Here is a 16,173-nt window from a genome sequence, read left to right on the forward strand (position 1 = left end):
ACTGTGGGAATGAGAAACAGTGTTCTAGTACAGCTGATTGTATATGCCTTCCAAACCATAAGGACATCAATTTAAGGTGCTCACATTGATGGAGCACTCTGCAACCCCTTATTAAGATTCTTGCCAACTCCTGTAGCAGTTTTCCCCTGCAGAGTAAATTTCATGGAGTTTTTTAGCCTCCCTTTTTTTTTATACCTACAGTGTAAGTGTCAAACACTACCCCATACAGCTTCAATTCATGGTTCTACAGCAGCTTTCAAAGGTCAGTGGTAAAAAGATCAGATCATTTTCAGCCTGTTCAATGCTACACAAGTGACCTGAGTCCTGTGAACCACGTGCTGGAGCTGACTTGTAACTTTGACTTTATTGGGAGTTTGCAGTTTCCCTCATTAACCTTCTCCGCTAATTCGCTTTTCCTTAGGGCCAGAGGGCTCTGCCCTGCCTTTGTCCTAAACTGTCCATATCGTTTTTATCTGGACAAAAAAGCATGTTCATGATGCTGATGTTTTCTTTTGACTAAACACACCAGAGACAGATCTATCAGCCTTCAAGCACATGAAGCGTAGGGCCGTCTAAGAACATCTCTTGCCTGAAGTCCTAGACCTTTATGGTCTCATACACTGATCTTCAAACAACTTGCCCTTTCCTCTCTCCCCAAGTACTTGCATTTGCAAATTGACAACATACTTCTCTTCTGTCTGCTCATTAGTGGGTAATGCTCTTCCCAGCGTCCCAGTATCAAAAGATTTTGCTGACTTGTCACTTATTTGAAGGTCCTGTAGGAAAATGACCACACTTGTTTTTAAACCTCATCCTGGGTTTTCACAAGCCTCTTTCATTGTGCATCTTTCCCCTCTCATTCTCTTTGTACCTATTTTATTTAGCAGAGGCTTGCATCCTGTCAGTGTTTGCTGCTGTTGGAACAAATATTTTTGGCTTTGTCTCCTGTGTTTTTCCATCTCTTTAGCTCTTGTTTCAAATCACTGCTGCTTAAAACATCTACCCTTTCCTTTTCTTACATTTCCCAGTTTTTCTTCAAGTTGCAGTCCCTTGTGCACTGGCCCAGCAAATCTCTGTGCTGCATGAACCTAATAAAACAGTTCCTTCAAAGGCTACTACCTTCAGGTTACTGCAGCTGCCCATTAACTGAAGCAATCAAAGCTTACACCGTTCAGCTCAGAAAAGCTCTAAATCTCAGCTAATTTACATGACATGGTCCATATGAGATCCCACAGTAATCTTGTTGGTCAAGTGGCTGAATATAACACTACCACCCTCCAGTCAACTCTGGGGCTTTGGGGGTTTTGCTGTTGGAAGCCTTTGAAGGTGGCACAACCATACCAGGCTCCTGGTCTTTTCACAGTGGGGACAACTCAGCAGGCTCTTTGCTGACTGAGTCATTGGGAAAAGTTCTCACAAGCCTCCGAAAGTTTACTTTAGAGCATCAGGACCAGCTGGATCACAGTGGGATGAGAAATGGGAGGCTGCTTTTATATCTATTATTTAATTCTGAAATAATTGCATTATCTAACATTTTAAAAAAATGGAGACATGGGTTTTAATGAAGAATTCATGCTCTGAACTGAAGGAAAGGGTTATGGTATTGTTTTGTGCTGCTCTATCACTCCCATGACAAATAGTGCAGATCTGTTAGTGACCTACATGGACTCATTTAGATGCAAACGCAGCAATACTCCTGAAAAGCTGCCCTGCTTTGAGGAAGAACAAGTTCCAAATATTGCTGAATGGAATTCAGTCTCAGAGCAGTAATTACTGATTGTAATTTTGGAGTAAATGCAGTAATTAATTATTGTCGTTTTCCATCAGTGCATTATATTGTGTGCCAATCTTAGAATAACTACAATAATTAGCAAATGGGATTTTGCATGCTCTGGTATCGAAACTGTGGTTTATAGAACAGACATGAGAATTTTACCATAATAAAGTTATTAGTAATGTAAATGGGCAGACAGGTTAAAAATGATCAGCCAGAAAAGAAAAAGGTTTCCTTGTCAGTTTTGCAAATACCTTCAGTAGTTCTGTTTCAGCCTCCCCCAGTAACATTCACTTCCATTCTCTCATGTACGAGCACAACAGTGCAAGATTTGGGTTACAAACACAGTGAGGGACGTTTAATTTAATCACAGTTGTCAGTGGAAATTAAAAGCAAAAGTAATCCAAAGAAAAAAAAATTGGCTGAGCTGATGTTTTTCCAGTACCTAAACAGACTTTTCCAAATGAAGCTGTGCTGATTTTGTTCTCACTTTATTCACTCATATTAAAGCTTGTGCGGGAGTACTGTTTTGATGTAATTATAGTAGTGCAAATTTCCATAATGTAAGCAAGTCCTAAATGATCTAAGTGATGACTAAAGGAGGGAAATGACAATAATCTGTGCAGGAGGAAGAGAAATTGGTTAGCATGATTGTAGGAGGCATAACTACAAGAAATGGGATTAGATACTGATAAAGGATATTTCATCCGAATCTCAAGATGAACAGTTTAATAGACAATAGTGAGATCAATGCAACTGCAGAATAGCCTCTCACTAGAGGTAATACAAGCCTATCTGAGTGGGATAAGCAACCCAAAATTCAGTAAAAAATACACTTTCATTAGACTTTGCATTGAAGCAATCTGAAATGACAAGAGACAGCGAGAAATTTTCCATTCACATTTTTTTGTTTATGGGCATTTGGAATTTTGCTTGTTTGTTTTATTTTTGGCTGATAATGTCTGCTTACTTTAAAATGAGGTGTTTTGGTTTTTTTTTTGTCTTATCAGAGCACAGAAGAAGGAAAATGCAAAGTTTTCCATTTTGGTAACATATACATTCCAATGAAAAAAGAAAAAAAAAAGACGTTTCCTCTGGGAAAAAATGCCTTATTTTCCCCGGCATTTTGGAGAAGCAGGTTGCCTGGGCAATGCATTCTTTTAATGTTTTGCCACTACTCTTAGGAGCACAGCTGAAAAAAAAATTTTACTGTTGACCATTTTTTTTTTCACTTTTCTGCTTTTCGTCTCACTCAGTTTGTCTCACTCACACTCACTTCGTCTCACTCAGTTTCATGCCAGTCAATGCTCCAGGTTGGTCCCACCCAAACATCTCTCCATCTTTAGCTTTAAATAAAACTTCAACAGCAGAATATCTATCTGAGGTGGTAAATAACACTTTGCTAATGATCAGTCACTGCAATGAAGCTGTAGAAGGGGAATGGACAGGATTTTCACTGCTCTTCTTGTGATGTCTTTTATTGATCTATCAGCTGGATGCTCCTGTGCTGCTCTGTTAAGTCCTTAATACTGGAAGAGCTGTGAATTACGGGGTTTTCTAGGCAATATTGTCCTATCGTGGCTACTAGTGACTTAGCACGGATGGGGCACTGGGGAACTAGCTTCGAGACCCAGTGCGGAAGGCTGGAATCACACCGATCACTTCTGCTCCCACGGGGAGGATCAGAGGAGCTGGTCTTTCTGCCTGTCCTAGCAGTCCTGCATGGTGCTGGCCATGCAGAGGGCTCACGCGTACCCTCAGACACTGCAGGTTGTACCTGCAACTTTGCCATATCACAGGGGACTTAAGGGTCCTAGGAATGGCCACCCACGGGAGCTATGGATTTCAGGGTGGGTTTTTTTTTCATTGTTTTGTGCATTTACTATCTGAAAGACACATGAAGTACCTCCGAATCCTTGCTTCCTAGTCCTGAGGGGGGATTTATAATAGAATATATTGATTTTGGCAGAGTTGCCTCAAATGATCCTGCTCTCTTACTTTTGCTTTCTCCCTGCCCCCCCCCGCCCCTTTCTTTTTTTTTTGCTACAACCACCTCTTTAATTATAAAGAAAAAAGAGAACAGAGGCAGCCATTCTGGAAACATTTTGCCATCTGAATTCTTCAGGGCTTTGCTTGCCGCAGCTTGTGGGCTTATCTGCCGCATCACAGAGATCCCTTCGGTGTTTGACAGCAACTTTAGAACGCTTGCAAGGAAAACAAAGGACTTCAAATCACTGTGGCCTAGACTGCTTGTGTCCCAAAAGGGAGATTTATAAGTTAAAAAAAAAGTGCGTCCAGAATTAAAATTGAGTGAAGATCTTTCTTTCTTGGTTAGGGAAAAAACACTCTGGTGAATTACATCAAACTGGGTGCTGCTTGTGTTTTTTGTTGGCAGCTTCTCATTTTTGGAAAGGAGTTCAATAAAACAAAGCTCTTCCTTAGAAAAATCCCAATTAAAAAGTTTCTTGAGCATCCTCTTGAAGCACATGAGTAATTGCCCTAATGTCAATACGGTTATGCACATGCTTCAAATTGGAATTAAGGACCCTGAAGAGCTGCAACCAAACTAAAACTAGGTAAAAAACATATAGGACTTATTGTGTTTCTGTCAGTTAAGCGAGCTGCCTGCTCTCAAACTTAGCAATAGCTGTCTGTACCATACCCATGGGCCTAGCTGGCTTCTAGTGTTTTTAGGAAACTTCTTATTGCAGTAATGACACTGTGTCCTGAGTGGGCAAGCCAGAGAACTCCAGTGGTATTTTGGAGGCTGACTGGAAGTTGCACATCAAACCAGCCATGGGGGTACAATAACAATGTGCTGAGCCAAGAACAACGGACCTATCTCTAAGTAAGGCTTGTTACTGAGGGCTTAGTCCTGTGCTGACTGCTATTGCACAGCCCTGGCTGGAAGCTGACTTGTGGTCATCATGACTAAAAATCCTCTGTCTGCTTCTAGGGTGCTGGTATGGATGTTTCCGAGCACTGGAAAGCAGATGAGCTGCAGAAAGAACTGGATCTAAGCCCTTCTGAGCTTCTGGGTATCCTTGCTGTCACCAAGTGTCCTCTCCAGTCTAACCTGGCATGGTAGTCCCTGTGCTAGATCAGATCCTTCCCTGGGATATGCTCCTCCAGTGTCCTTCTGGGGCCACATGCACTTGGCCAATCCCTTTTGTTAGGTGCAAAAAAACACACACAAAACTTTTTTCCTGGAGAACTCTCTCCTGCTAAAAGACAGGTACCTCCTCAGCTCCTTCAATGGGCTCACCAAGGTGGGAGTCTACAAGAGAATAAGGACCTCTGAGCTGCATTTACTCCATTTTGATAGGGACTATCTGTAGCTCTAATAAAGGCTCCTATAAGCAGAGGATGGAAGTGATCTGGTGGTAACAACTGAATTGATTTTGCTGGATAACAGAGCATTAAAATCAAAGTAAAAGCCAGGAAAGCTAAAGGACTTCCTATTTAGAGGTGACAATTCAAGACCGTTCTCCTGCTTTGCAGAAGCAAAGGAAAGAAAAAAAATGCTCTAAGAGAGAGATATGGAATTTTGTTGCCGTTTTACCAGCTGATTTCTTTTTATGTAATTTATGTGGGGAAAAAACCCCAAACAACAAATCTTCATCCTACTACTGAGTAATCCTTTTATAGGAAATAAGCTGAGACCTCAACATCAGCCTGATCGTGAAAAAGTAGAGACAGAGCACTTCATAATGATCCATGATGATGAAAACACCATGGACTCGTACTGGTGAATCCTTAACAACACAGGTGTCTACAGCCCTGCACTTTCTTACACAACCATAAGTAACAAGCATATCCTCAGTGATCACAGCTATGCTACAACATACAGCTATTGCTTGGTGCCAAACTAGGGAAACATTTGTGTTCCTCGATTCCTTTACAGGTGTTATTGAAAATCTCCCCAACAAATACAGTCCCTGCTTTAACAAAATTGCATGCATGCATCTCCCGCTCTCCCCCAGCAAAACCTGCAGTAAAAAGCCAGTGTGATGAAGCAAAAAGCATTTGGATATGGAAACATATTTTAGTTTCAAGCTTCCAAGAGGGCTTGTCATAAGCAAGGAAAAGAAAAGAGGTATTTGAAGAGGGAAAATGCATTGACAGTTATCTTCATATAGTCACATATAAAGGAGAGTCTAAACTATGGAGGCTGTATCTTGCACATGCACCTAATATGTTTATTGAAAGGTTTCTTAATCCGCTTCATGTTGTCTTCAGTGCAGCACCTCTTTCAAAGACATTTTGATCCCATTCCTTAATTCTCAGTGGAAAGGATACTGCTCTGAAGACCGGAACAATACATTTTTCAAAGATATTAGAGATACCAGTGAAAAATTAGAACACTTCATAGTTCTTTGGGAAGGTTGAAGATAGGGATTTCCTGCCTGTACCTTAGATGGGTCAAAAAAGGCCTGAATCAAAATCACTGAATCTTAGACATTACAGCTATAATGGCCTAGAAAGCTCACCTAACCCATCACTCTATCACTAATTTGGGAGTGCAAACTGCTTGTTGCAGCTTAGGGCCACCCTCAGTGCTGGGTTTATTGGGGTATCTCTGGTGTGGAACAGTTTTAACAGCAGGGAGACTTCCTGTCTCTGTAACAAACACATATAGTTTTATATTTCTGTTTCTCAAAGAATTATTTAATGGAAAAGCCAGCCAGTGGTGGAAAATATTTCCATTTTTGGAAACATCTCCATTTTTCTTATTGGTGATAGGCTGGGATTCCAATGAAACAACCTGCTGCTTCTGATATTTTGGACACTGTTACCTGTATTAGAAGTTCCCTTGGAGCATCAAGCTGGCTCCTTTCCAACAACACAAAGTACATGGGTCTAACAATGAGACCCTTGTTCAGATTTGTCTGCGTCCTCACTCAAGCAAAGCTTCCTTGGCTTTGGTTGGGTTTTATCTACACACAGAAGTTAACAGTAACTGAGCAAGAAGTGAGCATGGATCCTTCTATTAATTTCTTGGGCTTGGGAAGAAAGAAATTAGGAGTTATTTAATTGTCAGGGAGACATATTTACATAAATTTATTATGCTGGGATGAAATTGGATACAGACTATACCGCATGAAGAATGAAGAATGCTTTGAAACATTTGCAACACAGAGCTATTGAGACAGACACTGTCCCAGTCCAGTCACCTGGGATTAAACTGCAGCCCAGTCCCATCTCTTAATTGCAGATTTTCTTCAGCCACCAGAAATGCTCTCTTTGGCTGAGCAAGGGGAATCAGGACAGCTGCTGGCTCTCCTCTAGTGACCAGGAAGACTTTCTAGAGATTCAGGATGCCCCTGGGGTGGAGAACTTGGCTCATCCCTCATTAAGCATCCTTCCACCTCTTTTTCTAAAGAGACGCACACACAAACAGATCCTGGTTTATGTGTGGGTGCGTATCTGTGCAGTGTGGCTCTAGCCAGAGACCTAAGTGAAAAAGGCAGAAGCTAGAGAGTCGCAGAGCTGAATATTTTTGAGGGTCTACAACACAAAGAGAGGCTACAACCACAGCTGACACCCCTTTCCCCATGCAGTTACCTGTGCTAGTGCTTTGTATCCAGTGGTTCCCACAACTCTTCAGTAGGGACGATTAGCATCCTTTGGCCTCTTCAGCTGCACCTTCAGCCTCTTCATGCCAATCTGGAAGCCGTTCATAGCCTGGATAGCAGCTTGGGCACTGGCAGGATTGTCAAAACTCACAAAACCTGTCAAAACATGAGGCAAGGCAGGGGGCTTAATGAGCTGAAGGGGGCCAAGGCACGTACATGCAACGACCACTGAGAATGAACATGGGGAAGGGGGTGAGGGCGGTGGGAGGGAGGGAGTGAGCAGGTAGGAGGGTGGGCAGGTAGGCAGGAGAGTGAGGAGAGGATGGTTGCCAATGGGGGACGAAGGGTAGGAGGGGTTGTTACAGATCAGTGTCCCAGGACGCAGTGCCTGGTCTGAGTGCCAGTTTGGACACAAGACTATGTGAAGCACCGGGATCCAAATGCTGGTGCCACAGTACCAGCACACACAAGATTTGGGTCACCTTTGAGCTGGGTGTCAGCAGATGTGATGCATGGTCTCAAGGCACTCTGTCTTGCTCTTTTTCCTTCCATCATGACTGGGGTAAATCTCTAGACCCTCCTTCAGTCACCAACATAACCTTTCCTTTGCCTTCCAATAGTCACGATGAAGGGAACCTGATGTACCTACTGCTACTTCCTTATTATGGCAATATAAGTAACGTGAATTTAGTAAGTTCTCCATTATGGTATTCATTGGCATGAATAGTTTGATTGTTGGCCACTTAAGCAATATGACGAGCTTTTTTAACTGGCAATTACTGCAGACTTTATGTTGACTCTGCAGTTGAGAAAGATGAACACTAGTGCTTACGTAACATGGTTTCCGTAAGTAGTTTCATACCTTGCCAGCAAATCATCCAATCAGCCATGGAGTGCATCCAGCAGTAGGAACACCTATAGTGACTGAATATTGTATCTACAGGCCACATAAAATGACATTCTTTGTCTCAATGGAAGACTTGCTCTCTGAGGATCAGAAGAGCCAAGATAGGTCAGAACCACAGAGGATGCAATGCTTCTAACGCATTCAGCTTTGGGGAGGGTTTTTGGTGTGGATTTTTTTTTTTTCTTCTTTTCTTTTTTTTAATGTTACCTCCAGGAAAAGGCCTCATTTGCCCAGACTGTATATGACTTTAGCTGGAGTGACCATGGGTCTGAGATATTAGTGAGGCAGGGGGCCATCACATTGTATAAGAATTGCCTCTGCTACCTTTGCCAGAAATGTCCCTGTGTGCCAACAACATTTCTGAGCACAAACTCTGGGTAAGACTAACCTGGACCAGCCTTGCATTCCAGACAAAGCCATCTGTTTTCCCACCCCTGCAAAGCTCTGGCAGCACAAATCAACCCTAGGAACCCAGTGTCTCTCAATAGACAGGCTGAAATAAAGAGACAGTTTGAGAGCCCCTCAAAAAGCTAATGCTGAGCATTTGCTGCCAGGTATACACCTGCTCCTGACAAGAGCACCAGGCATGGCTTACAGCCTTGGGCTGTATGGTGAATGCATTCAGCAGCACCTCCTCCCAGGTCTAGTTCCTCCTTGGAAGCAAGTCTCACAGATGACACAGGATGGCTTACATTTGAAAAAGGCACACATACACATGCACATATATGCAAGCACAGCTTCTCAGTCTTGTATTAAAGCTGTACTCCCTGGCTTTGGCTAATAACATAAGTTTATGAGAGGTCATAAAACCTGTGGTCTTAGCCTCAAAGTGAGACAACAGTTTTACTGAGTATGGCAGATGTGGGTTTAAGACGGAAGCCCATGGAATAAACAGGCATCCCTCTTCGTCCTCCCCTCTTGAAGCCAAGGCTCCAAGTAACTGCCTGTCCATGCAGTTTTCCTGCCACCCACCTAGATGAGGAGGTACCAACACTGCAGCTCTGAAGATGTGAGCAAAAGTGTTGCTCAAGCCTCACAGCAGTCACCAATCTCTAGACAGAAAACTGGAGAGTTATGGTGAGTAATGAGCTGGGCTATTATTCAATACAATGGATCTGCTTTTGCAATCACTGATTAGCCAGTAAGCACCTAGTAATGTTCCCAGTTTACATTTGACTAGTTGAATAATCTATCAGTCAACAAGGTCCTATGATTTGATCTCAGCAAAGGAACAAACTAAACACCTCCTGATTTCACCTGAGTTGATTCAGTCTTTAATACTGCTGGAAGGTCCCTTGGAAATGATTTACTTGAGCTTCAACTTGAAATTTGCTGTCCAGCTACCTCACAGCTTTGGATATAGGATGGAGCGAAAGCCAGTTCTTTTAAAATCACCTCTGGATTGCTAATACCCCTGTCCAAGACCCATCAGCTACATCTATAACAGTAAACTAAAACTGTGCCAGGGAAGTTCAGAGAAACTGGAACCCAATCATCTGTACCACTGAATTTTTAGGAAGGTCCTTGACATAGTTTTGGCTTGTACCTAACTCCAAACAATTCCTGGATAAAGTCTGAATATTAGCACAGAACAGAGGCTGTTTTCAGTAGTTAGCTTGGATGTGGCCATGATATTCTGGAAAGTAAGAGAATTTAATAGTTTGGGTGTGGGCCATTCTGTGCCAGCTGGCCACAGTGCTAGGGCAAAGTGCCAGGTATGTTTACTTCACTAATATATACACAGCTACCAACTATCAAAGCTGAGTTGGCTGCAGCTGAATAATTACTTATATTATGCCTTTAGAAAACCTAGCTTGCCTGTGAACTTTGATTTCTACCCTTGTAACTGATCCTGTTTCAATGTACCTCTTACTGACTAAACGTGTACATCTAGAGTGTGTCTACACGTGCATCCATTTCTGAGCAAATCACCTTGGGATCCTAAAATAATCAGTGGACGTCTAGCAAATATAGTCAGTGGAGTGTAGGACACGATTTCTCTCTTTTTCCAGGACGCTCCTAGATGTGCTCAATTGAAACAAGTCCCACTGGCTATGCAGCAGGGACCAGTGCAATGAAGGCAGGCACCTAGCTTAAATCGAGGTACCTCTGTTGTGGGATTTACCTGGTTCCACAGTTGGGACTGACATCTCAAGGTAAGATGTTATTAACTGGTTAGTGCATAGGTGAGTCACTCCCCAAATGATGTTAATTGCTGACTCAAACTCCTAATGCATGCAAACCCCACCAGAATTTCTGCCAAATATGATGGAAGTCTACTATTTGTCTACTTTTGCCAAGGTTAGATCTTTAGTTGGGTGATAAGCCCTGGTGCTGGGATGCTGATACAGTTGTACCTCTGCAAGAACCTTGCCTTTAGATAAGCTCACAAAGCTACACTAGTTTTTATCATCACTTTGCTTTTGAGATGGAATTCTAAGGCCATTTCCTCATTCTGTGCAAAGCTGTAAATAATACAGCATTTTAACAAATGGGACTAATAAGAGAGATCAGAAGTGCATTTGCTCACTATATTTCATTTAGACCAGATAATGAAACTGGGAGTTGTACTCTGATGCTATTGGTATTAAGCGCCTACAGATTTGGACCAGATTTGGATTGTTTATTTTTTTTCTCCTTAGTCTTGATATCCACTGTAATAGAAAAATCTCCACTGGCTAGCTGCTAAGGGTGGAAGGGCTGGGGAGAGAGAAGGAGAAGGGTAAATGCCAATAATTGTGCATTTTCGTTGTAAGCACATCCTAGGGACAGAGCAGCTAATTCTTCTAGCTTCATTTGACTGTTTTAGTTTCAGGGGGCTTGATATGCTCAGAGTTGTTGGTGCATTCGGCTCTCCCCTTTCCTGTTATTTATGTGGAGTTGTATTTCGTATTGTTGAAGGTATTTGGATGGACTCCAAAAAGAAGAAAAACTATGGCTTATCCTGAGAGTTGAGATATCACAGTGATAAGGGATAGGCAGATAGACAGACAAGCTGTACTAACAGTATCATATTCCTTTCTCTTTTCAGGTCATATACCTACTGGTAGATTATATGACTTTTTTGTTGTTGTTGTTGTTACGCGCACTATTGGCAGTTAACCATCTTTGTTACTCCATGTCAATGTCCGCAGCATTAATGGTGCTATGCCAGATTTAAATATGTATGACTAGGAACAGAATGTATGTACTGGAAAAATAGCTTAAATGCTTGCTTTCTGAATGGCTTTAATGTTTGAGCCCACGAGCATAGGGCTCAAAGCATGATGATAGTACTAGAGTTGATCAAGAAACTATCCATGTTTTGAACACCACCCCTAGGTTGTCATCTACACTCTTGAAGGACAAAAGAGAAAGAGAGAGGTTAAAAAGCTTGAAGCTGTTTCTGTGCATCAGTTAATTAATAATCAGAGAAATATATGTTCTGGTCTGAAGATGGTTGGTAGGAGGACAGGATTTAGTGATAAATCTATTTTATGGGAGGGATGTTGGTTTTTTTCCTTTCTTTTTTTTTTATTTATGTTTTTTTTTCCCCAGGGATTATGTAAAAAAGCTCTTCTAATAAATGATTTATCAAAGCAACAAAGAAGGAAGAAATCTGCTAGAACTGCAGCTCAGGGCATCTAATCTTCCTGATTCTGCACAGCATCGTCCAGGAAGGTACTGATGTTGAAGTCCATGACTTCTCCTGGCCTGCTCTTTTCCTGCATGACTGTGTAAATGAGTAGCGGGCAGAAACTGGTGTAGCATCTTGGAGGGTGCTTTGGTTTCTCCCTATTTCTTCCACAGGAAATCTTGGTAGTGGGACATGCTGTGGGAGCTTCATGCCCTTCTCATGATGCCAGCATGATCACCAATGGCTTTATGTAACTGATATTACTCAAGGGCTGTTTTTCTATTTTAATCAGCTGAGATGATAAAGAAGGGAATTAGCAATCTATCTCAGAGTGCATTTGAAGACTGTTTTGCAACTGTAAACTTTTCATTCACAGTGAGTAGTGTCTCTGCATGGCCATAATTTAGTTTGTGCACTAAGTGCAGTCCTGAATGAGTACATCGTTAGGTTCCCATGGATCCCTAATTGGTCTTTCTGAGTTTTCTGTTTCTCTTTGCATGCTGCAAGGAGAATTAGCGGTTAATGTGCAAAACAGCCTTTTGATGATCTGCTACCAGGTTGGAATAACATGTTGCCTCCCTTCAGCAGAAGCTTTCCTCTGGATGGAGCCCAGTGCTTGGTAACTACACTGAGCATCCCCTAAATCAGAAGTCAAGACCATGGTGAATGACAGGCTTTTGATCCAGACTCCTGAACTGGGGGCAGATGGTCCTACAGCAGGTCCACTCATGTAACTAGGCTGGTCTCAGGCAATGGAAAGGAAAAGAGGAACCTCAAAGAAGCAAATATTTAACTTGTCTTAAAACTAAGAAGAATTATTTGATCTATGGTCCAGATTCTTGCTGCACAAAACTACCATCTCAGAGATGCACTTTGCAAGAGATTGCAACAGAAACAAACAGACATTGGTGTTTATTAGCTTCTTTAGGCCAGAGATACATTTTTCTGGTTCTGGCTGTCAATGTATTTGTCTGACTGCCATTAGGGATCTTTCTTGGCACTTCTTGTTCCTCCAGTTATGAAAGTCACTAGCTAAGGAGAGGATCTCATTCTTCTGAACTTTTCCCTCTTGTCATTCAACCCATGATCATCTCACTAGAGGGAAATAACAGAAGAGCAAGGATCTGCCTCTCAGCCTGCGGAAGGCAAATTCCCATGCAGTGAGAGAGAAGAAATGCCGTGCACGTGGGCTGCGTACTAGCACAGGAGAAGTCCATGCCCCTTGCTTCCCTTGCATCCAAAGTGCTGCTACCCAGGACACAAGTGGGGGCCTCGGCCAGACTACTAAGATGGAAGAAGCTGCAGAAAGCACTGGCAATTGATTAGTGTAGAGGCCCCGCTCCTTTCCTTCCCCCAAGCATTTGGGTTATTAATTAAGGAATTCTTTATTAATATAATTGGCTATTAATATAACTGTCCCCTTAGTGTATGGCTTCCTTGCTTTTGTTACTAACCAGGAAGGGTGACATCTAGGAACATCAGGGAGGAATTTTCTGCTGGGAAGGCAATGATAAGGCATTCAAATCACAGGAGACTTCTTTTCTAGGGGAAGGGTGCTGGGGAGGAGCTCCCGCCCTTCTCCCCCCACCTGGACCTGACCACCTACCCCTCAGCACTTCCCTGCTGCTTCAGTCCATTTCATTTCTAAGATTGCTTAGTTTCTCTTTCTCCATGTTTATCAGTCTTATCAGCGAATGGAGGTTTTCTTTTAATCGCCTTGCAAGGTCTTTACTTTGCTATGTTCTTTACACGATGTACTAGCTGCTGCCTTGCAATTTTTTAGTGCTATAAAGAATTTCAGGATACAATCTGTATCTGTATCCTGAATCTGTATCCTGTATGTAAGTAGCTCTATAATGTATATGTGCATTGGAAGGTATTGCATTGTAAGGTGATTTATGGGTACTGGAATACTCAATAAAGGAGTACCTCTGCAGATCAAGGGCATAGCACTTCAGAGCTTTTTTCCAGTGTCTAATAGGGTTTGATGACTTTTTGGAATATTTAACCTTCCACTGATTTTTAATCATGTCCAAGTGAGATCTGTCTATCCAGTTATCCATACCATCCTTCCATCCATCCACCCATTTTTTAAATGTATGAACAGTCAGAAACGGACGACTATGCTAAACAACTACTATTAAATATTTCACATCTGTGGGATGAGATAACTGGAACCTCAGAATATTCGAAGAATTGGCTCAGAAATGTGCTGAACGATTAATGTTCATTTTAGAAATTTATGGGATATTAGAAAACCTTCAAAATATTCCAGAAAAAAAAATCTATTATTATTAATTTTTAAGGATGTAAACTAGATGACCTGGTAAACTTAGTTAATCTTTTATAAGCTTAAGTAAAATAAAGAAAATTTTGATATGAGATGATATGGCAAAGAATTAAAAGGTGTGCACTTAATACCAATCATCATGGTTTTATGGAAAATAACATCTATCAAATGAACCTGATTGCATGAAATTGCAAGTTTGGTTAACAAAGTAAGTTTTAATAGAGTATGCTCAAACTTTTCTAAAGTATTTGAGAGAGCCCATCTTTATAGAAAATGAAAGCAGTCCATTTCAAACTTCTTAAAAATTGGGTAATAGATAGACCACCAAAAAAATGGTAAATTGTGACTTACAATATTGAGGAGTTTCTAGTAGGCTCCTTCAGGAGCGTGCTGAAAGCTCTGTGCTATTCAGTTTCTCTAATATTACCTGGAAGACATCTAAAGTAATTACTAGTAAAATTTGCCAATCATACAAAAATGGTGAAGTGGTAAATAATGACAGAAGTAAGTCATGTTGACCTGGGTCACTGTGTAAGCTGGACTCTGTTAAAGAGTGTTCATTTTAATCCAACCAAATGCCAAATTAAGTATCCACAAGAAAAAGCAAGTGGTTCACTCATAAAAAGGGGAAATCTTAAGTAGAAAACAGTGCTTCTAAGAAGAACATGGGTGTCATGATAACAGCCAAATACATGAGCTCTCAGGGTTATGTTGAAATACTCAAAGTCCCAAGACTTAGTATAGTCTTGGGATGAAGCCAGTCTCTGGGGAATATCCTCTACAAGTAGTAAGATGATGTTACCTCTGAGTATGGCTCAGGAAAGATCCCTACTGGAATTCTTCATTTAGTTCTGGTGATTTCTCTACAAAAAAATAAGTTTTAAGAATTATTCAGGACTACAAGAATAATTCTAGGTCTGAAAAAGTAATGACAGTTGCCACGGTTTATCGAAGAGAAGGTTAAACTGTCTTCTGACCATAGTCTATAAATAATTTCTAATAGTACGTGGTTTTTTTAATATAGAAAAAAAAAGAACTTGATGATTTCTTCAGGATGGAAGCAGACGTTTGACAAATTTAAAATGGAAATAAGACACTGAGTCTGCATTTTTTAAATAGTGAAGGTAATTAACTATTTTGGAACATCTTGTTTAGCAATAGGGGTGGAGCACCTATCACATGAAATCTTGATTAAGAGATTTTCTAAAAGGATGCTATGACTCAAGCAGAAGGTTTGAACCTGTCACAGGAGCTGAGGTATCTGGCATATATTATTTCAAAGTTCAGTCCAAAGGATCAGAATGGTTTCTTCTGATACTGCATATCTGTCTGTCTGTCTGTCTATTGTTCATTTCACATTTTAGATATTTAGAAAATCAGTCCTTGCCTACTAATCTGGCATGGACTGTGGTAACAGTCATGATAGAGATGACAATTGATGTAAATGCCTTATAATAGATGGCCCCAAAGTGTGGGCTGCGGACCACTGAGACAGCTGACTGGTACTCGTTCTTCATCTTGCTTCCAGCTGAGAGAAACTGAACAGATGGGAAGGGGAGATTAAATGAAGAGTGAAAGTAGATGGCATGATTAACTTTCTCTAAAGGTCAGAACACCCAGTGCAGAAGGTAGCTTGAAATACACAAGCATCTTCCTTATGTTGCCTTCCTGCCTTCCCGTGCATGAAACTACTTCTGTACATTGAGGCAGTGTGAGCTGGAATGTGCAGAGAAGTGGTCCCTGTTACTGCGCATTGTCAGTTGGATGCTCTCCAGATAGTGCCTCAAAGAAGCAGTATCTCCTCTGAGGTTGGTTGAGGGCTGTAGAGCCTGACCCTGAATATGGTGGTTCAAACTCTAGGACTTTTCTTCCTATGAGGCTTCTCTTTCATAATCTGTTTGGGTTCTTTTTAATACAGAAATTACTGTCATGACTCACATTGAAAGCACAAGGTTAAGATTCAAGATTAGACTAGAATTTGGACAGTTTAAATTACTGCATGGTCAGATC

The 16,173-nt window shown here is 41.4% G+C and overlaps 1 protein-coding gene across 1 annotated transcript in view; it reads right to left on the reverse strand.

The window, feature by feature from the left end:
• LOC142075747 (CUGBP Elav-like family member 4) overlaps positions 1 to 16,173 on the reverse strand; it is a 719,152-nt gene that overhangs the window by 18,628 nt on the left and 684,351 nt on the right. Inside the window, exon 12 of the mRNA XM_075137566.1 lies at positions 7,340 to 7,506. Within this exon, the coding sequence (XP_074993667.1) occupies positions 7,379 to 7,506 (128 nt within the window). The 3' untranslated portion in view covers positions 7,340 to 7,378. The remainder of the gene's footprint in view (positions 1 to 7,339; positions 7,507 to 16,173) is intronic.

The sequence above is a fragment of the Calonectris borealis genome, chromosome Z, assembly GCF_964195595.1.
Source record: "Calonectris borealis chromosome Z, bCalBor7.hap1.2, whole genome shotgun sequence".
Taxonomy (NCBI): domain Eukaryota; kingdom Metazoa; phylum Chordata; class Aves; order Procellariiformes; family Procellariidae; genus Calonectris; species Calonectris borealis.